Genomic DNA, 27500 nt, shown 5'->3' with positions numbered 1-27500 from the left:
AGATTTAGATCATCCGTGGCAGTGATTGTCACATTTCATTTGGTGGAGAAATGTGTGTGTGTCTGTGATAGAGAGAGACATATTGTGTGTGATGGTGTGTGTGTGATACGGAGAGAGATAATAGTGTGTGTGTGTGTGTGTGATACGGAGAGAGATAATAGTGTGTGTGTGTGTGTGTGTGTGTGATACGGAGAGAGATAATAGTGTGTGTGTGTGTGTGTGTGTGTGTGTGATACGGAGAGAGATAATAGTGTGTGTGTGTGTGTGTGTGTGTGTGTGATACGGAGAGAGATAATAGTGTGTGTGTGTGTGTGTGTGTGTGTCTGTGATACAGAGAGACATATTGTGTGTGATGGTGTGTGTGTGATACGGAGAGAGATAATAGTGTGTGTGTGTGTGTGTGTGTGATACGGAGAGAGATAATAGTGTGTGTGTGTGTGTGTGTGTGTGTGTGATACGGAGAGAGATAATAGTGTGTGTGTGTGTGTGTGTGTGTGTGTGTGTGTGTGATACGGAGAGAGATAATAGTGTGTGTGTGTGTGTGTGTGTCTGTGATACAGAGAGACATATTGTGTGTGATGGTGTGTGTGTGATACGGAGAGAGATAATAGTGTGTGTGTGTGTCTGTGATACAGAGAGAGATAATAGTGTGTGTGTGTGTGATACAGAGAGATAATAGTGTGTGTGTGTGTGTGTGTGATACGGAGAGAGATAATAGTGTGGGTGTGTGTGTGTGTGATACAGAGAGAGATGATGGTGTGTGTGTGAGAGATACAGGGACAGATGATGGTGTATGTGAGTGTCTCTCTCAGGGGGGCTGTTTTGGGGTGCTGCTCAGTGTTTATGTGGGGTTTGTAAAGCCTCAGTGGGGTGCCGGGCGGGGGCAGGGGGATTCTGGGACAGCGCTGGGCCTGTGTGTGGCTCCTCATCTGAATGCCGTCCTCATCTGGAGATGCAGTAATGTGATCTTATAAAATGGGATGTTGAACCGGTGCCTCGGACTGGTAATAGATTGAGTTGTGAGGTGCCGTACCGGTTCCTTGCGTTCATATGTGTTGTGTTGGGAACACAGAAGGAAGGTGTTGGGAAAATTTAATGGGTGAACTGAATCATTTTTCTTCATTTGGCTGGATGTGATTCATATTCCTCTGGAGAGATTTCATATTCATTCATGATTAAAGCTGGAAATTGTGCTCATTAATTTTGTGGAACACGGTGATTAAATCACTGTAATAAGGAGCAGACTCCTTAATGAGCAGGCTGGTGTGTGTGGGTGCAGTGACTCACAGTCCCAGTGGAGGATCAGACCTGACGGTCAGTGAAATGAGCATAAGGAGCTCAGATGAAGTGAGTTAACACACTGACCCTGTGTAACACAGTAACACAGCAGTGCCCTGTGTGTAACACAGTAATACAGCAGTGCCCTGTGTGTAACACAGTAACACAGTAACACAGCAGTGCCCTGTGTGTAACACAGTAACACAGCAGTGCCCTGTGTGTAACACAGTAATACAGTAACACAGCAGAGCCCTGTGTGTAACACAGTAACACAGTAACACAGCAGTGCCCTGTGTGTAACACAGTAATACAGCAGTGCCCTGTGTGTAACACAGTAATACAGTAACACAGCAGAGCCCTGTGTGTAACACAGTAACACAGTAACACAGCAGTGCCCTGTGTGTAACACAGTAACACAGTAACACAGCAGAGCCCTGTGTGTAACACAGTAACACAGTAATACAGCAGTGCCCTGTGTGTAACACAGTAACACAGCAGAGCCCTGTGTGTAACACAGTAACACAGTAACACAGCAGAGCCCTGTGTGTAACACAGTAACACAGCAGAGCCCTGTGTGTAACACAGTAACACAGCAGTGCCCTGTGTGTAACACAGTAACACAGTAACACAGCAGAGCCCTGTGTGTAACACAGTAATACAGTAACACAGCAGTGCCCTGTGTGTAACACAGTAACACAGTAATACAGCACAGCCCTGTGTGTAACACAGTAACACAGTAATACAGCAGAGCCCTGTGTGTAACACAGTAACACAGTAATACAGCAGAGCCCTGTGTGTAACACAGTAACACAGCAGTGCCCTGTGTGTAACACAGTAACACAGTAATACAGCAGAGCCCTGTGTGTAACACAGTAACACAGTAATACAGCACAGCCCTGTGTGTAACACAGTAACACAGTAACACAGCAGTGCCCTGTGTGTAACACAGTAACACAGTAATACAGCACAGCCCTGTGTGTAACACAGTAACACAGTAACACAGCAGAGCCCTGTGTGTAACACAGTAACACAGTAATACAGCACAGCCCTGTGTGTAACACAGTAACACAGTAATACAGCAGTGCCCTGTGTGTAACACAGTAACACAGCAGTGCCCTGTGTGTAACACAGTAACACAGTAATACAGCACAGCCCTGTGTGTAACACAGTAACACAGTAACACAACAGTGCCCTGTGTGTAACACAGTAACACAGTAACACAGCACAGCCCTGTGTGTAACACAGTAACACAGTAATACAGCAGTGCCCTGTGTGTAACACAGTAACACAGCAGAGCCCTGTGTGTAACACAGTAACACAGTAACACAGCAGTGCCCTGTGTGTAACACAGTAACACAGTAACACAGCAGAGCCCTGTGTGTAACACAGTAACACAGTAACACAGCAGAGCCCTGTGTGTAACACAGTAACACAGTAACACAGCAGAGCCCTGTGTGTAACACAGTAACACCGTAACACAGCAGAGCCCTGTGTGTAACACAGTAACACAGTAACACAGCAGAGCCCTGTGTGTAACACAGTAACACAGTAACACAGCAGAGCCCTGTGTGTAACACAGTAACACAGTAACACAGCAGAGCCCTGTGTGTAACACAGTAACACAGCAGAGCCCTGTGTGTAACACAGTAACACAGTAACACAGCAGAGCCCTGTGTGTAACACAGTAACACAGTAACACAGCAGAGCCCTGTGTGTAACACAGTAACACAGTAACAAAGCAGAGCCCTGTGTGTAACACAGTAATACAGTAACACAGCAGTGCCCTGTGTGTAACACAGTAACACAGTAACACAGCAGAGCCCTGTGTGTAACACAGTAACACAGTAACACAGCAGAGCCCTGTGTGTAACACAGTAATACAGTAACACAGCAGTGCCCTGTGTGTAACACAGTAACACAGTAACACAGTAACACAGCAGTGCCCTGTGTGTAACACAGTAACACAGTAACACAGCAGTGCCCTGTGTGTAACACAGTAACACAGTAACACAGCAGTGCCCTGTGTGTAACACAGTAATACAGTAATACAGCAGAGCCCTGTGTGTAACACAGTAACACAACAGCGCCCTGTGTGTAACACAGTAACACAGTAACACAGCAGTGCCCTGTGTGTAACACAGTAACACAGCAGAGCCCTGTGTGTAACACAGTAACACAGTAATACAGCACAGCCCTGTGTGTAACACAGTAATACAGCAGAGCCTTGTGTGTAACACAGTAACACAGCAGAGCCTTGTGTGTAACACAGTAACACAGCAGTGCCCTGTGTGTAACACAGTAACACAGCAGAGCCCTGTGTGTAACACAGTAACACAGCAGAGCCCTGTGTGTAACACAGTAACACAGCAGAGCCCTGTGTGTAACACAGTAACACAGCAGTGCCCTGTGTGTAACACAGTAACACAGTAACACAGCAGTGCCCTGTGTGTAACACAGTAACACAGTAACACAGCAGAGCCCTGTGTGTAACACAGTAACACAGTAACACAGCAGAGCCCTGTGTGTAACACAGTAACACAGCAGAGCCCTGTGTGTAACACAGTAACACAGCAGAGCCCTGTGTGTAACACAGTAACACAGCAGAGCCCTGTGTGTAACACAGTAACACAGCAGAGCCCTGTGTGTAACACAGTAACACAGCAGAGCCCTGTGTGTAACACAGTAACACAGCAGAGCCCTGTGTGTAACACAGTAACACAGCAGAACCCTGTGTGTAACACAGTAATACAGCAGAGCCCTGTGTGTAACACAGTAACACAGCAGAGCCCTGTGTGTAACACAGTAATACAGCAGAGCCCTGTGTGTAACACAGTAACACAGTAACACAGCAGTGCCCTGTGTGTTACACAGTAACACAGTAACACAGCAGTGCCCTGTGTGTAACACAGTAACACAGTAATACAGCAGAGCCCTGTGTGTAACACAGTAATACAGCACAGCCCTGTGTGTAACACAGTAACACAGTAACACAGCAGTGCCCTGTGTGTTACACAGTAACACAGTAACACAGCAGTGCCCTGTGTGTAACACAGTAACACAGTAATACAGCAGTGCCCTGTGTGTAACACAGTAACACAGCAGAGCCCTGTGTGTAACACAGTAACACAGTAATACAGCAGAGCCCTGTGTGTAACACAGTAACACAGTAACACAGCAGTGCCCTGTGTGTTACACAGTAACACAGTAACACAGCAGTGCCCTGTGTGTAACACAGTAACACAGCAGTGCCCTGTGTGTAACACAGTAACACAGCAGAGCCCTGTGTGTAACACAGTAACACAGTAACACAGCAGTGCCCTGTGTGTAACACAGTAACACAGTAATACAGCAGAGCCCTGTGTGTAACACAGTAACACAGTAACACAGCAGAGCCCTGTGTGTAACACAGTAACACAACAGTGCCCTGTGTGTAACACAGTAACACAGCAGATCCCTGTGTGTAACACAGTAACACAACAGTGCCCTGTGTGTAACAGAGTAACACAGCAGAGCCCTGTGTGTAACACAGTAACACAGTAACACAGCAGAGCCCTGTGTGTAACACAGTAACACAGTAACACAGCAGAGCCCTGTGTGTAACACAGTAACACAACAGTGCCCTGTGTGTAACACAGTAACACAGTAACACAGCAGAGCCCTGTGTGTAACACAGTAACACAGTAACACAGCAGAGCCCTGTGTGTAACACAGTAACACAGTAACACAGCAGTGCCCTGTGTGTAACACAGTAATACAGCAGTGCCCTGTGTGTAACACAGTAACACAGCAGAGCCCTGTGTGTAACACAGTAACACAGCAACACAGCAGTGCCCTGTGTGTAACACAGTAACACAGCACAGCCCTGTGTGTAACACAGTAACACAGTAACACAGCAGAGCCCTGTGTGTAACACAGTAACACAGTAACACAGCAGTGCCCTGTGTGTAACACAGTAACACAGCAGAGCCCTGTGTGTAACACAGTAATACAGTAACACAGCAGAGCCCTGTGTGTAACACAGTAACACAGTAACACAGCAGAGCCCTGTGTGTAACACAGTAATACAGTAACACAGCAGAGCCCTGTGTGTAACACAGTAACACAGTAACACAGCAGTGCCCTGTGTGTAACACAGTAATACAGTAACACAGCAGAGCCCTGTGTGTAACACAGTAACACAGTAACACAGCAGTGCCCTGTGTGTAACACAGTAATACAGCAGTGCCCTGTGTGTAACACAGTAACACAGTAACACAGCAGTGCCCTGTGTGTAACACAGTAACACAGTAATACAGCAGTGCCCTGTGTGTAACACAGTAACACAGTAACACAGCAGTGCCCTGTGTGTAACACAGTAACACAGTAACACAGCAGTGCCCTGTGTGTAACACAGTAATACAGCAGAGCCCTGTGTGTAACACAGTAACACAGTAATACAGCAGTGCCCTGTGTGTAACACAGTAACACAGTAACACAGCAGAGCCCTGTGTGTAACACAGTAACACAGTAACACAGCAGTGCCCTGTGTGTAACACAGTAATACAGCAGAGCCCTGTGTGTAACACAGTAACACAGTAATACAGCAGAGCCCTGTGTGTAACACAGTAACACAGTAACACAGCAGAGCCCTGTGTGTAACACAGTAATACAGCACAGCCCTGTGTGTAACACAGTAATACAGCACAGCCCTGTGTGTAACACAGTAACACAGTAATACAGCAGAGCCCTGTGTGTAACACAGTAACACAGTAATACAGCAGAGCCCTGTGTGTAACACAGTAACACAGTAATACAGCACAGCCCTGTGTGTAACACAGTAACACAGTAATACAGCACAGCCCTGTGTGTAACACAGTAACACAGTAATACAGCAGAGCCCTGTGTGTAACACAGTAACACAGTAATACAGCAGAGCCCTGTGTGTAACACAGTAACACAGTAATACAGCACAGCCCTGTGTGTAACACAGTAATACAGTAACACAGCAGAGCCCTGTGTGTAACACAGTAACACAGCAGAGCCCTGTGTGTAACACAGTAATGCAGTAACACAGCAGAGCCCTGTGTGTAACACAGTAATACAGTAACACAGCAGTGCCCTGTGTGTAACACAGTAATACAGTAACACAGCAGAGCCCTGTGTGTAACACAGTAATACAGTAACACAGCAGAGCCCTGTGTGTAACACAGTAACACAGCAGAGCCCTGTGTGTAACACAGTAACACAGTAACACAGCAGAGCCCTGTGTGTAACACAGTAACACAGCAGAGCCCTGTGTGTAACACAGTAACACAGCAGAGCCCTGTGTGTAACACAGTAACACAGCAGAGCCTTAGAGAACCCAACACAGTAGAACCTTAGAGAAGCGAACACATTGGGATTGAAGGTTGTTCGGAATGCTGACATATGAAAATACCAAAAAAGTGACGTTGAAATACCATCCATCCATCCATCCATCCATCCATTATCTGAACCCGCTTATCCTGAAGAGGTTTGCAGGGGGGCTGGAGCCTATCCCAGCATACATTAGGCGAAAGGCAGGAATACACCCTGTACGGGTCGCCAGTCCATCGCAGGGCACACACGTCATTCACTCACACACTCATACCTACGGGCAATTTAGACTCTCCAATCAGCCTAATGTGCATGTCTTTGGACTGTGGGAGGAAACCAGAGAAACCCACGCAGACACGGGGAGAACATGCACATATAAAGTGACAAATAACAAAAAATAGGCTACATTTGTAAACTTGTAAAATAGCCAAATCAGAAACAAATCTGGGTAGTGATGTTGGCAAAGCTTTTGCACTTTTGTGGATGAACAGCAATGGTGAGCAACGGTTGTGGTTTGCATTTTCCATAGCCTGTGTGACACAATCTTTGCTGGATTTTAAATTATGCTTCTCGCTTCCATCCAAGATAATTTTTTTTTCATATAGGCTTCTCTTTCCCAACAGCAGTTAAGCTCACCCCCTTGTCATGTTTTTCTCAATTACTAGTGTTCCTCGTTTGCATTTTGCAGTCGTGGTTTTGTATTAATGTTACACTTCTGATTCCATGCCCTGTTCAGCTGACTGGATAGTACCGAGGCTCTACAGTACTATGCAAAATAACACAAATAATGATGTAGTGTGTGTGTGTGCGCGTGTGTGTGAGCGTAATTGTGTGTGTCTCGTTCTGCAGGGCCGTAAGCTCCTGATCATTGGCACCACCAGTCGTAAGGACGTGCTGCAGGAGATGGAGATGTTAGATGCCTTCAGCACCACCATCCACATCCCCAACATCTCCACCGGAGAGCATCTGGGGGAGGCCCTGGAGGTGGGGGGAACCGCACCCCTGAGCGATATTACCACACCTCTGAGTGTCATTACCACACCTCAGTGTGTCATTACCACACCTCAGTGTCATTACCACACCTCAGTGTCATTACCACACCTCTGAGTGTCATTACCACACCTCAGTGTCATTACCACACCTCTGAGCGTCATTACCACACCTCTGTGTCATTACCACACATCCACACAGTCACTGAACACCACCCTGGAGCTCATTAACACATCCACACAGTCACTGAACACCACCCTGGAGCTCATTAACACATCCACACAGTCACTGAACACCATCCTGGAGCTCATTAACACATCCACACAGTCACTGAACACCACCCTGGAGCTCATTAACACATCCACACAGTCACTGAACACCATCCTGGAGCTCATTAACACATCCACACAGTCACTGAACACCACCCTGGAGCTCATTAACACATCCACACAGTCACTGAACACCATCCTGGAGCTCATTAACACATCCACACAGTCACTGAACACCACCCTGGAGCTCATTAACACATCCACACAGTCACTGAACACCATTCTGGAGCTCATTAACACATCCACACAGTCACTGAACACCACCCTGGAGCTCATTAACACATCCACACAGTCACTGAACACCATTCTGGAGCTGTAGACTGTAGACCAGCGTGTGCATGTGAACGCCACAATACATTTACAGAAAACATAGTTTGTCCACTTTTTTACTTGGCAGCATTGGTGATAAAACTTACAAGAAGTAAGTGCTTGTCTTGTTGGCCTTTACTGGTCCCCATATGAGGTTAGTATGATGTAGCTAGTCTAAGCCAATAGCGTTAACCTATACAATTTTTTTTTTTAACAGTACTTAATGAGTCAAACAATATATATTAAAGCATTCGATTATGATAAACAGCTCTGAAAATGTCTGTGGCAGCATCCATAAATGCCCAAATTCCCACTATAGATATCGATTTAAATCTGTAAAAGTGATATATTTTCTAAATCTTTATCAGTTTCTCTAGACCACTGTGAGTGAACAGTTGCTATGTAAATCACGACGGAAGGATTCAGCGTTGTTATTTGCCACACGCTCATACCCGTTTACATGATTGGAGCTGGACATGTCTATTATCAAAGTCCATTTAAACTCCTCACCAATCAGCTGGGACTTTTCATTTCTAAGGTGGGATATGAGGAGTGTCCAGCAAAAATATTGACCAGTTGATCAGTCGGAATTCTGGGAGTTCAAACTGCCACCAACTGCCATAGACAAGTGTGTAAAATCAACCAGTTAGAGCCCTTATGTTGCGAACCCCATAAAGTAATGCAGTAGAATGTTTATGGTTAAACTTAGTTAGCTTATGGTTCAACGGATATTTTAATCATTTTAATCAACGGATATTTTTTTTGCCCTACTGTTAATCCTGAATGGCGTATGTGTGTGTGTGTCGTGTGTGTGTGTGTCGTGTGTCATGTGTCGTGTGTCGTGTGTGTGTGTCGTGTGTGTGTCGTGTGTGTGTGTCGTGTGTCGTGTGTCGTGTGTGTGTGTCGTGTGTCGTGTGTGTGTGTGTGTGTGTGTGCGTGTCGTGTGTGTGTGTCGTGTGTCGTGTGTGTGTGTCGTGTGTGTGTGTCGTGTGTGTGTGTGTGTGTGTGTGCGTGTAATCGCTGCAGCTCCTGGGGAACTTCACAGATAAGGAGCGTGCGACCATCGCCCAGCAGGTGAAGGGTAAACGCGTGTGGATCGGAATCAAGAAGCTGCTGATGCTCATCGAGATGTCTCTGCAGGTAACCCAGCCTTGACCCAACCCTGACCCAACCCTGACCCGGCCCTGACCCAACCCTGACCCAACCCTGACCCAACCCTGACCCAACCCTGACCCAACCCTGACCCAACCCCGACCCAGCCCCGACCCAACCCCGGCCCAACCCTGGCCCAGCCCTGACCCTTGTAGTTGTGTGTGGATGCTGTAACAGGGTTTATGCTGGGTAATAGTGTGGGTGCTGTAACAGGGTGCATGCTGGGTAATAGTGTGGGTGCTGTAACAGGGTGCATGCTGGGTAATAGTGTGGATGCTGTGACAGGGTGCATGCTGGGTAATAGTGTGGATGCTGTGTGTCTGGTATGTCTCTCGGAGAGGAATGAGCTCAGTTCTGTGCCTGTGTCTGGTATGGAGAGAGAGGAATGAGCTCAGTTCTGTGCCTGTGTCCGGTATGGAGAGAGAGGAATGAGCTCAGTTCTGTGCCTGTGTCTGGTATGGAGAGAGAGGAATGAGCTCAGTTCTGTGCCTGTGTCTGGTATGGAGAGAGAGGAATGAGCTCAGTTCTGTGCCTGTGTCCGGTATGGAGAGAGAGGAATGAGCTCAGTTCTGTGCCTGTGTCTGGTATGGAGAGAGAGGAATGAGCTCAGTTCTGTGCCTGTGTCTGGTATGGAGAGAGAGGAATGAGCTCAGTTCTGTGCCTGTGTCTGGTATGGAGAGAGAGGAATGAGCTCAGTTCTGTGCCTGTGTCTGGTATGGAGAGAGGAATGAGCTCAGTTCTGTGCCTGTGTCTGGTATGGAGAGAGAGGAATGAGCTCAGTTCTGTGCCTGTGTCTGGTATGGAGAGAGAGGAATGAGCTCAGTTCTGTGCCTGTGTCTGGTATGGAGAGAGAGGAATGAGCTCAGTTCTGTGCCTGTGTCTGGTATGGAGAGAGAGGAATGAGCTCAGTTCTGTGCCTGTGTCTGGTATGGAGAGAGAGGAATGAGCGTGCTCTCTCAGTTCTGCCGGGACTTGCAGCGCACAGACGCTCTGCTGCGACATGACAACGCCCCCGGCAACCAGCCTTCATTTTACACTCCTTTTCTTCTCTTCCTGCCGTCTTTTTCCCTTCCTCTTGCTCCCTTTCGCGGGAGTTGTGTGTGTTTTATCTCCAGCAGCCGCAGGCAAAGTGAAAAATAAGTTATTGCTCACACAGTGCTGCCGTCTCTCAAACTCTCTCAGCGCGTGCGTGTGCCACCGCTCTGCTCCTGCGCATCCACCCTGGGCCAATGAGACGCAAGCGCTGGACCCACTGTGGGCCAATGGCATGCAAGCACTGTTTATGAAGTGTCAGCTACCTGCTCCATCGCTGCAGAGACGTGGAGCCATTTCTGTTTCAAAGTCTCTGAGTCTTTTATAAACAATAAGTCTACGCTAAGATATAAAATGCGGAACATGGCCTTGAGTATATATAAGAGTTATAAGATCAGGATGCACTGAGCTGCCTCCCCTGATGCAGGAGCTGTGCTCATCCTGTCCGTGTGTCAGAACGGTCAGCTGTGATGCCTGGGTCTCCACCAGGCTTCTGACCGTCCTTCAGATGAGGGGAATTGTGGGAAGGCCAGTCCTCCCGGTTCCAGCAGTGCTTTGAGCACCAGCAGACACTGGCACCGAGACCGGAGCTCAACATGGCTGCCGTCTCAGTGGTCTTACTCAGGGGCTGGCCCTGCTCTCTCTGCTCTGAGCCTGCTCTCTCTGCTCTCTCTGCTCTCTCTGCTCTCTCTGCTCTGTTCCTGCTCTCTCTGCTCTCTCTGCTCTGTTCCTGCTCTCTCTGCTCTGTGTCTGCTCTCTCTGCTCTGTGTCTGCTCTCTCTGCTCTCTCTGCTCTGTGCCTGCTCTCTCTGCTCTCTCTGCTCTGTGCCTGCTCTCTCTGCTCTCTCTGCTCTGTGCCTGCTCTCTCTGCTCTGTGCCTGCTCTCTCTGCTCTCTCTGCTCTGTGTCTGCTCTCTCTGCTCTCTCTGCTCTGTGCCTGCTCTCTCTGCTCTCTCTGCTCTGTGTCTGCTCTCTCTGCTCTCTCTGCGCCTGCTCTCTCTGCTCTCTCTGCTCTGTGCCTGCTCTCTCTGCTCTGTGCCTGCTCTCTCTGCTCTCTCTGCTCTGTGCCTGCTCTCTCTGCTCTCTCTGCTCTGTGTCTGCTCTCTCTGCTCTGTGCCTGTCTCTCTGCTCTCTCTGCTCTCTCTGCGCTGTGTCTGCTCTCTCTGCTCTGTGCCTGCTCTCTCTGCTCTGTGCCTGTCTCTCTGCTCTCTCTGCTCTCTCTGCTCGTAAGATGAAACGCAGACAGAAGTGCACATTCTGAGGATAAGCCATAAAACTGCAGCCACCTTTCTGTTCTCACTGACGGATCGCAAATCAACACATTTCCTCCACACTGCACCCGCCTGAGGGGTCTTTCCCCCGCTGTCAGGCAGTCTGGAGGGGGGGGGGGGGGGCAGGTGAGGGTGGATGTGTGTGAAGAGGTGAGGGTGGGTGTGTGTGGAGAGGTGAGGGTGGGTGTGTGTGGGGGGTGAGGGTGGGTGTGTGTGGGGGGTGAGGGTGGGTGTGTGGAGAGGTGAGGGTGGAGGTGTGTGGGGGGTGAGGGTGGGTGTGTGGGGGGTGAGGGTGGAGGACAGGGTGGAGGTGTGCAGTGACTCCTCAGTGCAGTGCAGACGCCCTGGGGCAGACCCGCCCAGTGGGGCGTAATTACCCCACTCTCCCACCCCATCTGTGCCGGGCTGATCCTGCTCTGACCGCCATGTTGTTGTTATTTCTGTTTAAAAAGCAGCACTCAGGGGCTGCAGTCTGCCACTCAGTCAGAGTGTCAGAGTCTAACTGTGCTGTGTGTCTGTGTGTGTGTGTGTGTGTGTGTGTGTGTGTGTGTGTGTGTGTGTGTGTGTGTGTGTGTGTGTGTGTGTGTATGTCTGTGTCTGTGTCTGTGTCTGTGTGTGTGTGTGTGTGTGTGTGTGTGTGTTTGTGTGTGTGTGTCTGTGTGTGTGTGTGTGTGTGTGTGTGTGTGTGTATATCTGTGTGTGTCTGTGTCTGTGTCTGTGTGTGTGTGTGTGTGTGTGTGTGTCTGTGTGTGTGTGTCTGTGTGTGTGTGTCTGTGTGTGTGTGTGTGTGTGTGTATATCTGTGTGTGTCTGTGTCTGTGTCTGTGTGTGTGTGTGTGTGTGTGTGTGTGTGTGGATGTGTGTGTATATCTGTGTGTATGTGTATATCTGTGTGTGTGTGTGTGTGTGTGTGTGTGTATATCTGTGTGTGTCTGTGTCTGTGTGTTTGTCTGTGTGTATATCTGTGTGTATGTGTATATCTGTGTGGATGTGTGTGTGTGTGTATGTGTGTGTGTGTCTGTGGATGTGTGTGTGTGTGTGTGTGTCTGTGGATGTGTGTGTGTGTGTGTCTGTGTGTGTGTGTGTATGTGTATATCTGTGTGTATGTGTGTGTGTGTGTATGTGTGTGTGTGTGTGTGTGTATCTGTGTGTGTGTTACAGATGGATCAGGAGTACAGAGTCAGCAAGTTCCTCTCCCTGCTGAAGGAGGAGGGCGCGTGAGTACCCCCCCTCCCCAGTGTGTGACATCACCTCCCCACCTGCATCACTTCCTGTTTCCTTTCCCGCCATTTCGCTCTCTGCCTCTCTCTCTGTGGCCTGTCACAGAAACGCTGAGCCAGTCAGGATCACCACCCTTATGATGCATGAGAGCTACACCTGCAGATGACCTGGCCCCTTAGCTGTGATTGGCTGACCTAAACAATGTCTCCTTTCTGATTGGCTTGTCATAACAGCTTATTTTTATGCTTAATGAACAATACAGTACCACTGGTTAAGACTGTTGTAACTCTCTCACGCACACGCACTCACTCACACACACACACACACACACACACACACACACACACACACAGATACCACTCACACTCACACACACACACACACAGATACTCTGACCCCTCTCTCCCTGCACACACAGTCCGGTCTCTGTGCTTCCTGTTCTGATTTGACTCTTTGACTTTGTTTTGTATCTCAGGGTGGATGAGGCCAATCACATCCGTATGTAGGCCCACCCCCCACCCCCCCTGACTAACAGACCCTGTCACTGATGGTAAGGGCCCACATTTACACCCCCCCCCCCGCATAGAGCAGCAACCTACTGCCCCCCTCCCCCACCCGCTCCCACTGAGAGGGTATCACCCCTCTCCCAGTCTGCCATCTTAACAGGGCCCCCTCTCTCCCAGTCTGCCATCTTAACAGGGCCCCCTCTCTCCCAGTCTGCCATCTTAACAGGGCCCCCTCTCTCCCAGTCTGCCATCTTAACAGGGCCCCCTCTCTCCCAGTCTGCCATCTTAACAGGGCCCCCTCTCTCCCAGTCTGCCATCTTAACAGGGCCCCCTCTCTCCCAGTCTGCCATCTTAACAGGGCCCCCTCTCTCCCAGTCTGCCATCTTAACAGGGCCCCCTCTCTCCCAGTCTGCCATCTTAACAGGTCCCCCTCTCTCCCAGTCTGCCATCTTAACAGGACCCCCTCTCTCCCAGTCTGCCATCTTAACAGGACCTCCTCTCTCCCAGTCTGCCATCTTAACAGGGCCCCCTCTCTCCCAGTCTGCCATCTTAACAGGTCCCCCTCTCTCCCAGTCTGCCATCTTAACAGGACCCCCTCTCTCCCAGTCTGCCATCTTAACAGGGCCCCCTCTCTCCCAGTCTGCCATCTTAACAGGGCCCCCTCTCTCCCAGTCTGCCATCTTAACAGGACCCCCTCAGTACTGCAGTGTGTAGCTCATTCAGTCCCCCCCCCCCCACAAACCCAAGCCTGCTGTTCCTCTCTCTCCTCTGTTTCTCATCATAATTCAATAATTAAATAGTTTTGTCATCATGATTCAGTCATGATGATGTTCACGTGAGTGTTTGACTGTGTGATCTCTTCCTCACTTCACACTGTTGCTTCCTGTTCATCCTGTGAACTGTGTGGCCCTCGACCAATGTTCAGGGCCGGCCACAACAAGAACTATAACTATAGCCATGACTAACTATAACCATGACTATGACCATGGCTATAACTACAACCATGGCAACAACTATAACCATGACTATAACTATAACCATGACTATAACTATAACCATGGCTTTCACTACAACCATAACAACAACTATAACCATGACTATAGCCATAACAACAACTATAACCATGACTGTAACCATGGCTATAACTACAACCATGACAACAACTATAAGCATGACTATAGCCATAACAACAACTATAACCATGACTATAACTATAGCCATGACTGTAACCATAACTATAAACGTGACTAGAACTATAACTATAGCCGTGACTATAACGATAACGATGTGAGCGTCCACACTGCTGAACGATGACATTCTGTAACATTCCGTCTCTCGGCTGTGTCATCTGCCGTTTTGCACGTGACGGCCTGTAAATCAGGATGGATTTTGATTGGCTATCAGTATTTCATTATAGATGGTTATGGTCATAGTTATGGTCATAGTTATGGTTATGGTTATGGTTGTGGTTATGGTTATGGTCGTGGTTGTGGTTGTAGTTGTGGTCATAGTTATGGTTATGGTTATGGTTATGGTTATGGTCATGGTTGTGGTTGTAGTTGTGGTATAGCCAAGCAGTGATTGGTTACTGGAGAGATGAGTGCCAAGCAGTGATTGGAGCAGAAAGGATCTGGAGAGTGGTGTCGCATGGCCATAGGGGGAAATAAATGAATTGCCACAGGCAGTGATAGGCCAGTTGGAGTCATATGATCGTAGGGAGCAATGTGCAATGCTCGAGTCTGTGGTCACATGACTCAGCAGAGAGAGTGCAGAGTCTGCAGGCCCCCAAAATCTGAAACATCATGCTCCCCCCCCACCCCGGTGTCTAACTACCCCCCCCTGTCTCCCCAGAGACCGCAGCTTCTACGATTAGACCCACGGGACCAGCGCCCAACCCTCCAGGAGGGCCAACCAGGAGGAACCCAGGGGTTCGGCCCGCTGAAACACACCTGCGTTCGCCGTTCCCCTGTCCGGCACAGAGAAAGCCCCCCCCCCCTCCCTCCTTCTACCCTCTCAGTCCTCACTGCATGTTTTTAATGGTGACCTTGGCAACCCTGATTACTCTGTCATATGAAACATACGCACACACGTGGGTAAATGTCACAGCGCCCTGCACCACTGCTGCTGTGCGTGTCGTGTGTAGACGCGGTTTTGACGTCCGGTGTATCGTGCCCTGTGCCCGTGTAGCTCTGTCATTCGCTTCAGTAGGTTAGGCCTTTAAACAGTCTGAGCATGAGCCCGTAGGTGTGTTTGTGTACGTGCTGTGGATATGAGTGCTGTACGTAGCGTGTATATGCAGACCTGTCATGCGTATTTATTTATATATTTTTGTATATAGTATATATAATATTTAAAAAAATTATATATAAAATGCATAGGATCAATAATTACATTGAGTGCTGTTCCCTGCTGTCTTTTCAAGTTCCCTTTAAAGTGTGTGTGCGCATTCGACAGATTCATAACATTTGTGTTATTGTAAATAGCACTGATGTGAGTTATTTTCTGACCGGAGCACCAAGCAGTTTACCTCCTTTAAAAGGAAAAAGTCATAAACTGCTGTTGTGTCCTTCCAATCTCTTCTGTGACATTTTACATCTCCATTGCAGAATATGTGTGTGTGTGTGTGTGTGTGTGTGTGTGTGTGTGTGTGTGTGTGTGAGTGTGTGTGAGTGTGTGTGAGTGTGTGTGAGTGTGTGTGAGTGTGTGAGAGTGTGTGAGAGTGTGTGAGAGTGTGTGAGAGTGTGAGAGTGTGAGTGAGTGAGTGAGTGAGTGAGTGAGTGAGTGAGTGAGTGAGTGAGTGAGTGAGTGAGTGAGTGAGTGAGTGAGTGAGTGAGTGAGTGAGTGAGTGAGTGAGTGAGTGAGTCAGTGAGTGAGAATACAGTATGGTTAAGTGAATGGTTGTGTGTAAATCAGTGGAGTTGTGTGTGTTTGTAATGTTGAGTTCGATAGTTAGTTGGTAGAGTTGTAGGTGTGTGTCTGTAGCTCGTTAGCTCGTTAGCTCATTAGCGTCGCTCGGTGCAGTTGGGAGTGCTTGCTGTCGTCAGTGTTACTGTAGTGTGTGCACTTCCTGTTGGTGTGGGTGAGGCTCCTGTCCCATGATCCCTCACACAGGAAGCGCTGAGGTAAAGTGTTCACCAGGAGGATGTGGCCCTTTAATAAAGAATCCAAAGCACTTCGACACTCGAGGGGCTGCTCTTCCGGATCCACTTTGAGGCAGAGCCCCTAAACTTCCACTGAACAGGCAGCTGTGACCGTACGCCCAAATGGGGGTCAACATTAGGTTATTTATCTACTTATCTATGTATGTATTTATTTTAATGTTTTACTGTTAGGGTGAGATGCCGGTCCTGTTCTGTTCTGTGTGAAATCCAAAGGCGTCTCTTCCAAGTGCTCTGCCCCCCCCCCCCCTTTTCTCCCAGGGGCCGGGGAAAGGGGAGCGGAGGAGAATGCCCCCCCTTCCCCCCCCCCGGAGGGTGGCACTGCCCCCCCCCCCTCTCTCCGTCCCCCCTGCTGTGCGATTGTGTGCTCCATGTGAAAGCCACTGTTGTGTGCCCCCACCAGTCCCCCCCCAATAAGAGCGCAGGAGCGCTGTGCAGAATGAGGGTCTGGGCTCACGTGTCAGGCGCTGTGTAGTCTGGTCGTTTCAGGGACGTGGGCGTGCGTGTGCGTAATCTCAATCACAGCCACCGTTAGCACTCTGAACGCTGTACCGTGTTCCCTTCTCCCCGCCGCAAAGTATCAACAGTAAAAGCCAGTCTCAACCTGATGCACTTTTTATTTATTGTTGTTGTTATTATTATTATTATCATTACTTTCTGTGAACATGTGCTTGTTGTTCAAAGCTCTCTGTAATGACTATTCAAGATGTATGGCAAGATGCAGATGAATTATTGCAATAAAAGCACAGATACACCCATGAAAGCGGAGTGTTTTTCCTTCATGTTGCGATACCGTGTGTGTGTGACCCGTGTCGGGCTAACTGGCTGTCCAAACAGCCGCCATTTTCATTCGTTTAACATGGCTCTCTTCCTCAGCTCAAAATGGCTGCCCTCACCCAGGTGGTTGCATATCAGTTGAGATGAATTTCTTCCACACTGTGAAGTGATATTAATATCCCTGTGAGTGAAATATGTTGTCAGTATGTGGGTTTATCAGAATGACTTTTCTCGATCGTTGGTGGCGTTATTTTTTTATTGGCAAGATTATAGAAAGTGGACCGGAGCCAAATGAAGTGTAATTCTGCAGCATTAAATCTAATGAAGCTTCTGCCCAAGGCATCACTGTGACAGTTACAAACTATTTTGAACGAGTTGTTTCCATTGTAATCCTTAGACAGGATGGAGCTGAAAAAGCAGCTTAGTCTGCAGTTTCCACTTCTGTGGCATAATTATGATGTTGATGATTGAGTTATAATTGCATTGAAAAATAAAATAATTTACAGCCAAAAGAATAACGAAATAAAAATGCAAAGCAAGCATGAGACAAGAATTTATTCTTCAAATATATACTCTTAGTTCAGTCATACAGGTATATACATTATATAATAAATAATATTTATAAAAACATAGCATTTCAGATTATAAAATAAAAAGGGAAATATTAACTTTAAAAACTTTGTACAAAACTTTGGATATAGCGAAAGACAAAAAACAAAAACAAAAAAAAACAGGGCAAAACAAAATGGCGGCCGAGCCGGTGGTGCGGCCGCCGGGCGTGAGCGCTGATCTCTGCTGGCGTCTCCCTCGTCGGGTATAATTAGGAACGCTGGGATTGGCTGGCGCGTCCCGCTGGGATTGGCTGGCGTGTCCCGCTGGGATTGGCTGGCGTGTCCCGCTGGGATTGGCTGGCTGGCGTGTCCCGCTGGGATTGGCTGGCTGGCGTGTCCCGCTGGGATTGGCTGGCTGGCGTGTCCCGCTGGGATTGGCTGGCGTGTCCCGCTGGGATTGGCTGGTGTGTCCCGCTGGGATTGGCTTGCTGGCGTGTCCCGCTGGGATTGGCTGGTGTGTCCCGCTGGGATTGGCTGGTGTGTCCCGCTGGGATTGGCTGGCTGGCGTGTCCCGCTGGGATTGGCTGGCGTGTCCCGCTGGGATTGGCTGACATGTCCCGCTGGGATTGGCTGGCGTGTCCCACTGGGATTGGCTGACATGTCCCGCTGGGATTGGCTGGCGTGTCCCACTGGGATTGGCTGGCGTGTCCCACTGGGATTGGCTGGCTGGCGTGTCCCGCAGGGATTGGCTGGCGTGTCCCGCTCAGACTCCACCCCGCCGTGGTGCCGGTCCCTGGGCCCACCGGTGATCGGGTCCTCAGGAGCTCCGCGTGCGTCCTCTTCATCACTCCTCCCGCAGGGCCTTCCTGCTCTCACGTCCTCTTCATCACTCCTCCCGCAGGGCCTTCCTGCTCTCACTCGCTGCTGCCCTCCGTCTGGCGGCGCTGAGAGGGGGGCGGCGCTGAGAGGGGGGTGGGGCTGAGAGGGGTGGGGCTGAGGGGTGTGGGGAGGAGGGGTGTGGGGCTGAGATGGGTGTGGGGAGGAGAGGGGTGTGGGGCTGAGGGGTGTGGGGAGGAGGGGTGTGGGGAGGAGAGGGGTGTGGGGCTGAGGGGTGTGGGGAGGAGAGGGGTGTGGGGCTGAGAGGGGTGTGGGGCTGAGGGGTGTGGGGCTGAGAGGGGTGTGGGGCTGAGGGGTGTGGGGCTGAGGGGTGTGGGGAGGAGAGGGGTGTGGGGCTGAGGGGTGTGGGGAGGAGAGGGGTGTGGGGCTGAGGGGTGTGGGGCTGAGGGGTGTGGGGCTGAGGGGTGTGGGGCTGAGAGGGGTGTGGGGAGGACGGGCTGAACGCACTGCAGCGGGGGCTTAATGATATGCAGCTTAATTGGGTTAAAAGAAATGAGCAAGCGCTAAGTCTCCTGATCATTAGCATTAATATTAATCGTGGTTATAAGTGCAAATTCCAGCAGGAAGCAGAGTGGACGTGGTGTCTGCTCCTCTGAGGCGTGCAGAACTATATAAACAGGAAGGATTGAACGCTGGTGCTTTTCTGGGTTAGCTCCTCTCTCGGGCGGCTGAACGGGGATCACAGGGAGAGGGTCTCCTGCTGGAGCCGAGCCTCTCGTCCCAGCCCAGAGCCTGGGCTGGAGCTTATCTCTTCAGGCATCCAGGTCAGTCCGGGGTTTGATTCAGGGTATGGGCTAATATTTTTAGTGATCTGATCTGCTGGTTAGCGGAGGGGGCCGGGCCTGAGCCTGGAGAGGTGATGAGCTGATGTCTACGTCACTGCCTGCGTCTGTCCGCTGTGATTCTCTGGCAGGGGCAGTGGCACAGCCCCCTGTGGTCTGGGAAAGGGGGGGGGTCTCACTGCTGCGGGGGGGTGGGGGGTTAGTGTGGGGACAGAAACAGCCTCGCTCACATGGGCCCAAGCCCTCTGGTGCTGGGGGGAGGACCTTTCTCAAATGCTTACTGAATAAAGGTGAAAGAAAGAAGTGCCTTTTTGCGTGTGTGTGTGTGTGTGTGTGTGTGTGTGTGTGTGTGTATGTGTGTATATGCGAGTGTGTGTGTGTGTAAGTGTATGTGTGAGTGTGTGTGTGTGTGTGTCTCTGTATGTGTATGTGTGAGTGTGTGTGTGTGTGTGTCTCTGTATGTGTATATGTGAGTGTGTGAGTGTGTGTGTGTTTGTGTCTCTGTATGTGTATGTGTGTGTGTGAGTGTGTGTGTGTGTCTCTGTATGTGTATGTGAGTGTGTGTGTGTGTAAGTGTGTATGTGTATATGTGTGTGTGTAAGTGTGAGTGTGTCTGTGTGTGTGTGTGTCTCTGTATGTGTATGTGAGTGTGTGAGTGTGTGTGTTAGTGTGTGTATGTGTGAGTGTGTGTGTGAGTGTGTGTGTGTGTCTCTGTATGTGTATGTGTGAGTGTGTGTGTGTGTGAGTGTGTGTATGTGAGTGTGTGAGTGTGTGTGTTAGTGTGTGAGTGTGTGTGTGAGTGTGTGAGTGTGTGAGTGTGTGAGTGTGTGTGAGTGTGTGAGTGTGTGAGTGTGTGAGTGTGTGAGTGTGTGAGTGTGTGAGTGTGTGAGTGTATGTGAGTGTGTGAGTGTGTGAGTGTGTGAGTGTGTGTGTGTGTATGTGTCTCTGTATGTGTGAGTGTGAGAGTATGTGTGTGTGTCTCTGTATGTGTATGTGAGTGTGTGAGTGTGTGTGTGTGTATGTGTCTCTGTATGTGTGTGTGAGTGTGTGTGTGTGAGTGTATGTGTGAGTGTGTGTTCTGGTATCTGCCTGTGTTCTGGGCTCTGCAGGTCTCCCCGGTCAGTGTCACTTGCAGGTGTGCAGGTCGTACACGCGCATGCACTCCTGGCAGCTGACGTAGCAGCACCAGTGGAAGATGCAGTGGCACTTCTCCTTGCGGCGCTCGGTGCGGGTGTTGTGGCCGCGGCCGCAGCAGAGCAGGTCGCAGCCCTCGATGCCGTGGGACGACACGTTGCACACGCGCTCCCGCGTGCCGAAGGAGCCCGTCTCCGCGTTGGGCTCGCAGAAGTTGGGGGAGCCCTCGTAGTACACCAGGTCGCGCTCCGTGGGGTGCTTGAAGAAGGCGTACTTGGCGCGCAGCGTCTCCACCCAGCCGCGCGACTCACGGTGCTTCTCCACCACCATCTCCGACGCGCTGTCGTACTTGTCCTTCAGGAAGTCGCCCAGCGTGCGGAAGGCCGGCTGAGACCACCAGCACGTCTTCACCTCACAGCTGCCCGACAGCCCGTGGCACTTACAGCGCAGGAGCATGTGGTCCAGGATCGTCTGAGAGAGAGAGAGAGCAGGTCACTGCATGTACACACACACACACACACACACACACACACACTGACAGTATACATACACACACACACACACAGTATACATACACACACACACACACACACACACTCACACACACACACACACACTCACATACAGAGAGAGAGCAGGTCACTGCATGTACACACACATACACACACACACACACACACACACACAAACTCACATAAAGAGAGAGAGCAGGTCACTGCGTACACTCACACACACTCACAGTATACATACACACACTCACACACACACACACACACACACACACACACACTCACATACAGAGAGAGAGCAGGTCACTGCATATATACACACACACACACACACACACACTCACAGTATACATACACACACACACACACACACACACAAACACACACTCACTCACTCACTCACTCACACACACACACACATTCACAGTATACATACACACACACAAACACACACACACACTCACTCACTCACTCACTCACTCACTCACTCACTCACTCACTCACTCACTCACACACACACACACACACTCACAGTATACATACACACACACACACACACAAACACACACTCACTCACTCACTCACTCACTCACACACACACACATTCACAGTATACATACACACACACAAACACACACACATTTCATTCCGCTGGAGGAAATCTTTGTCCATCCAGCATTTGAAGTCCTCGGCAGTGTTATTAAACAGCCCTTGTTGTTTGGATCGATTGATAAAAGCTGTGTATCATCAGTGTAACAGTGGAAAGCAATGACGCTGAATGACAGACCTGAGAGAAAGCTTATAAAGGGCAAAGAGAATGGGGCCTGAAATGGACCCCTGGGGCACCCCACAGTAGACGGGAGCAGAGACGGAAGTCCCAGTGGTGACGGTGAAAGTTCTGTTTCTGAATTAGGGTTTAAATCTTACTGGTCTGTGTTCATAAGAAGGGGTGGAGTGTGTTGGGCAGGCGGGCACAGACTGGTCATTACAGTCGATTAAAAGTCACAGAATGATTTAGTCCTTTTGAGGCCAGCATCTCCATTACCTCATCCAGGTAACAAAGCATCTGTGAGCTGTAGGCGCTCAAAGCACTCTTTGCTCTTTTCTCTTTCACCGCCCGGCATGGGGGATGAAAGGGGGGGCTACAGGGGTGAGTCAGCGCTCTGACCTCAGAAGGGTTTGGGTTAGATTTGGGCTGAGGGTTCGAGCCCCTGGGGAAAGGTGTCCTGTACTGGGGCAGGTCGTTTCAGTGTGCCGCTAATCCCCTGAGCCCCAGGCTCCCTCCTCCTTTGTTTGGGTTTGTTTTCTGTAATATTTGTTTGGGTTTGTTTTCTGTAATATTTGTTTGGGTTTGTTTTCTGTAATATTTGTTTGGGTTTGTTTTCTATAATTTCCCGCTATATTTAGCACAGAATTCCCCCGCTGTGGAGGCAGGTGTTTGTGGCAGGCGGTGGGTGGTGTGTGGTTGTGAGTCCTGGGCGTGTTTGGGGAACAGTGAGAGCTGACGTCTTTCCCCGTCAGGGATGAGTTGTGGAATGGAGGGGTCGCTCACGTGATATCCTGCTGCTGTTTCACGCAGTGTGAGGCCCAGTTCACGGTCCAGTAACAGCGCCAGGTCACAAATCACACAACGTTCATCCACATTCTATTGTTGTCCTGAGCAAAAGCGTATAAACATACTCCAGTCCCCCAAACACTCTGAGACCAGAGGCATCTGCTGTAAACTGGTCTTTACTGTTCCCCCTCTCTTACCGCTCCCCCTCTCTTACCGCTCCCCTCTCTTACCGCCCCCCTCTCTTACCGCTCCCCTCTCTTACCGCTCCCCTCTCTTACCGCTCCCCTCTCTTACCGTTCCCCCTCTCTTACCGCTCTCCCTCTCTTACCGTTCCCCCTCTCTTACCGCTCCCCCTCTCTTACCGCTCCCCCTCTCTTACCGCTCCCCCTCTCTTCCCGCTCCCCCTCTCTTACCGCTCCCCCTCTCTTACCGTGCGCCCCGCCTCGTTGTTGTGGCGGTTCATGGCGGAGCGGGCGTCGGGGCGGTTCTCGCGGGCGTCGGCGAACTCTCGGGACACGAGCACGCCGAACTCCGCGTCCTCGCTGCAGCCGCCCCACTTCCAGCCGTCGCCCGGCGGCCCGCGGTGGTGCGCGTCGCACCCGCACATCGTGGAGGTTCCCTCCGCACACGAGCGCGTCACCGCAAACGCCACGCCCGCCGACGCGATGGCGTGCACGAACGCAGACTCCCGCGTGGCTGAGGAAGAGGAGGAGGAGGAGGAGGAGGAGGAGGAGAGACACACACAGGGGTAAAACAGCATGCTAAAACTATCACTGAATACAGTCACTACCCCATTACGCTCTAAAACTATCACTGAATATGGGGACTATGTCGGGGTATTCACTCTGGAATTTGCCGAACATCCTTCTCCGTTAATCTGTGCTCTGCTTTAGCAGCGTGTCATCTCCCCTCAGGCCAGTCTAAGGCCCCGGGGCCCCGGGAGAGAGGTCGATGGTGCGTCAGGGACGTGGGACCAGCAGAGCCGGCCCCCTGCACCAGGAGAGCTGAGGTGGGACCAGCAGGGCCCCTCCACCAGGAGAGGTGAGGTGGGACCAGCAGGGCCCCTGCACCAGGAGAGATGAGGTGGGACCAGCAGGGCCCCTGCACCAGGAGAGGTGAGGTGGGACCAGCAGGGCCCCTCCACCAGGAGAGGTGAGGTGGGACCAGCAGGGCCCCTGCACCAGGAGAGGTGAGGTGGGTTTGCTGCTCGGGGGTGAGGGGCGGTAAGTGTGCGCGATCGGGAAACAAAGGGGCTCAGGTTTCATAATAAGCAGCTCCGCTCTGAGGGGGAGTAACTCCATCTCTCAGCACATGTCCTGTGCAACCCGAGCCTCAGAGTTACCTGCCCCAGGCCCTGGAGCATCGGGGGAGAGAGAGAGCATTCCACAGACACCCCTTCCACAGGGGAGGCGAGCGCGCATGAGGGGTGGCGGGGTGTGGTTGGAGAGATGTGCCGCAGTGGGGGGGGTTGTGTGCATGGGGCTGGGGGGGGTGCGGCCATCTTGTCATGCGGTCATAAAGAGCAGAGCCAAACCAGGCCTCGTTCCTGCGGCTTATTTCCCTGTCTCCTTCACAGGAGATGCCCTGGCCCTCTCCAGTGCAGTCCGGGCCCTGCTGAGGGCCTGGCTGTGTGCTGAGGGTCCTGCCCACCGCTGCGGGCCCCGCTCAGGGCCTGCTGAGGCCTGGCTGTCAGCCCAGAGCTCCCGCTACCTGCTGGGCCCCTGAATCGGCCTTTGTTCCCCGTGTGTCACACCGTATTACTGCACAAAGAGCCCAGCTGAGCCGACCGCAGAGACCCAGCACTGCCCGAGCTGGCACTCCCTGCCCCGACCGACCCCCACACCCCACCCCCCTCTCCCAGCAGCCTCTGTGGCACTGCCCTACCCCCTACCCCCTATCCCCCTACCACCTACACACATCCATACCCCCTACCCCCTTCCCCCTACCCCCCTACACCATACCACCTACACACACCCCTACCCCCTACCCCCTACCCCCCTACACCATACCACCTACGCACATCCATACCCCCTACCCCCTACACACACCCCTACCCCCTACCCCCTACCCCACACACACATCCCTACCTCACACACACACACACCCCTACCCCACACACACACATCCTACACATTTGGCCCTCGTTGCAGTGTGATGGGGAAGGTTCCCTGTGGGAGGCGTGTGAAAGGGCGTGTGAATGGGGCGTCTGGGTGGGGTGGGAGGGGGGGTAGAGACGGCTCCCGCTGGCCCTCAGTGAGCCCCCCCACCCCCCAGACCCTTTCTTATGCTCATAATCTTATTTACCCCCCTTCTCCCTCCTTCCATCTTGTTTTGGAACAACAGTCGGTTGGGTTTGCCACTCTGTCCCTGTGAGGTGCAGTCAGGGCGAAGAGGCTGATTGAGCATGTTCCCTCTGCCTCCTTTAATTAAATCCCTCTGTTTGTGTTTGAGGATCTTAAACTAAGAAGTGGCGCTGTTTGCCTTGTGGTAGTGAGTAAGTGGCCAGTGTAAATTGGGATGACATCATGGCGTAGCGGGCTAGTCCAGAGTCCCAGGCTGGGAATCACAAGCTCAGTTTACAGAGTCATATTTTTAAAATGCCTAAAATGTTCTTCCAGCTTTGAAAATACTAATCTGAACTATTGAACCAAACCTTCACAGATGTCAATTGAAGAAGCAGGCTTTGGGAAGGAACTGGGAGGACAGCGGGTTTTTAGTCTGTAGCAACACCGGCATTCGCCTGTGGTTGCTAAGACCCACATTGTGCCACATCCCTCTCTAGAAAAGGAGGCCGCAGTCGTTGCAATCTGGGGTTTCTGTTTTTTTAAATCACTGAGCCTGAGAATGGCTGTGGTGCAGGTTGTTGGTCTGGAACCCTGAGCAGTAAGGCTGTTTGCGGGATTGTGTGTCTCACCCTTGTCCAGCACTGGGCCGAAGATGGCCAGGTTGTCCTCGATGGTGGTGCAGTTCCAGCGCCGGCCCCGGAACTGGTGCTGGCACTCCTGGATGCCCAGCTTCACCCCCTCGGCCACGCTGGGCATGATCTCTATGTAGTTCCGGCAGAAGCGGAGCTGCTTGGGCACCAGGCCTGGGATGGAGCCGCACAGGATGGGCTGGGAGCCCAGCGAGGAGTACTGCTGTCCCAGGGCCAGGGACCTGCGGAGCAACCGGACAAAACACCTTTACCCAGCCGTGAAGACCACAAAACACCTTTACCCAGCCGTGAAGACCACAAAACACCTTTACCCAGCTGCGAAGACCACAAAACACCTTTACCCAGCCACAAAGACCACAAAACACCTTTACCCAGCCGCGAAGATCACAAAACACCTTTACCCAGCCGCGAAGACCACAAAACACCTTTACTCAGCTGTGAAGACCGCAAAACAATTTTACGTCAATTTTACACTGCCGTGAAGCATATTCCTGTCTTTCCCTCCCTCTGCCACGCAGGTTAATAAGAGAATACCTGCCTGCCTGGCCAACATCTCATCATGGATGGCCAGACATCACCTGGAGCTCAACCTCAACAAGACTGAGCTGCTCTTTCTCCCTCACAGAGCCTCCTTACCACAAGAACTCTCAGTCACTGCTGATGGTACGACAGAGCCTCCCTACCACAAGAACTCTCAGTCACTGCTGATGGTACGACAGAGCCTCCCTACCACAAGAACTCTCAGTCACTGCTGATGGTACGACAGAGCCTCCCTACCACAAGAACTCTCAGTCACTGCTGATGGTACGACAGAGCCTCCCTACCACAAGAACTGTCCGTCACTGCTGATGGCACTCGATTGGCTGCCTCCCGCTCTGTCAGGAACCTGGGTGTGGTCCTCTACCACCTGGACTTCAAAGAGCAAGTTGCATCAGCATCACGGTCCTGCAGATTCCTTCTGTATAGCATCAGGAGGATTCGACCATACCTGACCACATTCTCCACACAGCCACTCATCCAGGCTGCGGTAATCTCCAGACAAGATCCCTGCAGCTCCCTGCTGTAAGTCTGCCAGCCTGTGCCATCCGGCTGCTACAGCTCATCCCGAATGCGTTGGCCCGACTCGTCTTCAATGTTCTTGCATGTCACGCCCGTGCTAAGGTCACTCCACTGGCTACCAGTTTCTGACAGGATCAGATTCGAAGTTCTGACTCTGGCCTACGCTACAGCCAACACGACAGCCGCTCCCTACCAACAGGACATAATCCAACCCTATGCACCAGCTTGTCTGCTCTGCTGCTGCAGGGCAACTTGCACATCCTACCAACAACTAGAAAGTCTCTCTCTTGTCCCAACTGCGGAGCTTCTCCACCGTAGCTCCCCAGCGGTGGAACGACCTCCCCGTCCCCTCTGCACGCTGTACCTTGAGTCCTCCTCCTCTGAAGATGACAAAACCGGTGACAGCCGCAAAAACAACAAACCGGCTTGCCCCAGCTGTGAAGACCACAAGACACTTTTACCCAGCTGCTGTATTTACGTCTGTAAGTACGCCGGAGCAGAATATTTCTGAGCCGTGTGTGCTCTGTACTGCCGTTCCTGGGCCAGTCTGTGGGTATGTCCCGCAACAGCACAGCCTGTGAGCTGACCTTTAACACAGCCCGCGACCTTCAGCAATCCCAGTCCAGTGTTTTAACCGTCCCATCGCCTCCATAAGACACTGGTAATACACTTTGGCTTCAGTAGCAATGTGTGGAAGAATGAGGCAACACTAAGAACAGTGGGG

General features: G+C 51.1%; 2 protein-coding genes across 3 annotated transcripts in view; one reads left to right on the top strand and one right to left on the bottom strand.

Annotated features, from left to right (window-relative positions):
* LOC133115305 (vesicle-fusing ATPase-like) overlaps positions 1–15863 on the top strand; it is a 63026-nt gene extending 47163 nt beyond the window's left edge. For both annotated transcript variants that reach the window (XM_061225148.1, XM_061225149.1), the window contains exons 18-21: positions 7462–7596; positions 9267–9380; positions 12854–12909; positions 15271–15863. In XM_061225148.1, the coding sequence (XP_061081132.1) occupies positions 7462–7596; positions 9267–9380; positions 12854–12909; positions 15271–15292 (327 nt within the window). In that variant the 3' untranslated portion in view covers positions 15293–15863. The remainder of the gene's footprint in view (positions 1–7461; positions 7597–9266; positions 9381–12853; positions 12910–15270) is intronic.
* Positions 15864–20709: 4846 nt separating this feature from the next.
* The window catches only part of wnt3 (wingless-type MMTV integration site family, member 3), a 22483-nt gene continuing 15692 nt past the window's right edge, over positions 20710–27500 (bottom strand). The window contains exons 2-4 of the mRNA XM_061223861.1: positions 25697–25938; positions 23213–23478; positions 20710–21189 (exon numbers count right to left, since the gene is read on the bottom strand). Of these exons, the coding sequence (XP_061079845.1) occupies positions 20710–21189; positions 23213–23478; positions 25697–25938 (988 nt within the window). The remainder of the gene's footprint in view (positions 21190–23212; positions 23479–25696; positions 25939–27500) is intronic.

This window comes from Conger conger, chromosome 16, assembly GCF_963514075.1.
Source record: "Conger conger chromosome 16, fConCon1.1, whole genome shotgun sequence".
Classification (NCBI taxonomy): Eukaryota; Metazoa; Chordata; class Actinopteri; order Anguilliformes; family Congridae; genus Conger; species Conger conger.
Note: the sequence above shows the minus strand (reverse complement) of the source record. Positions and strands in the feature narration are given on the sequence as shown.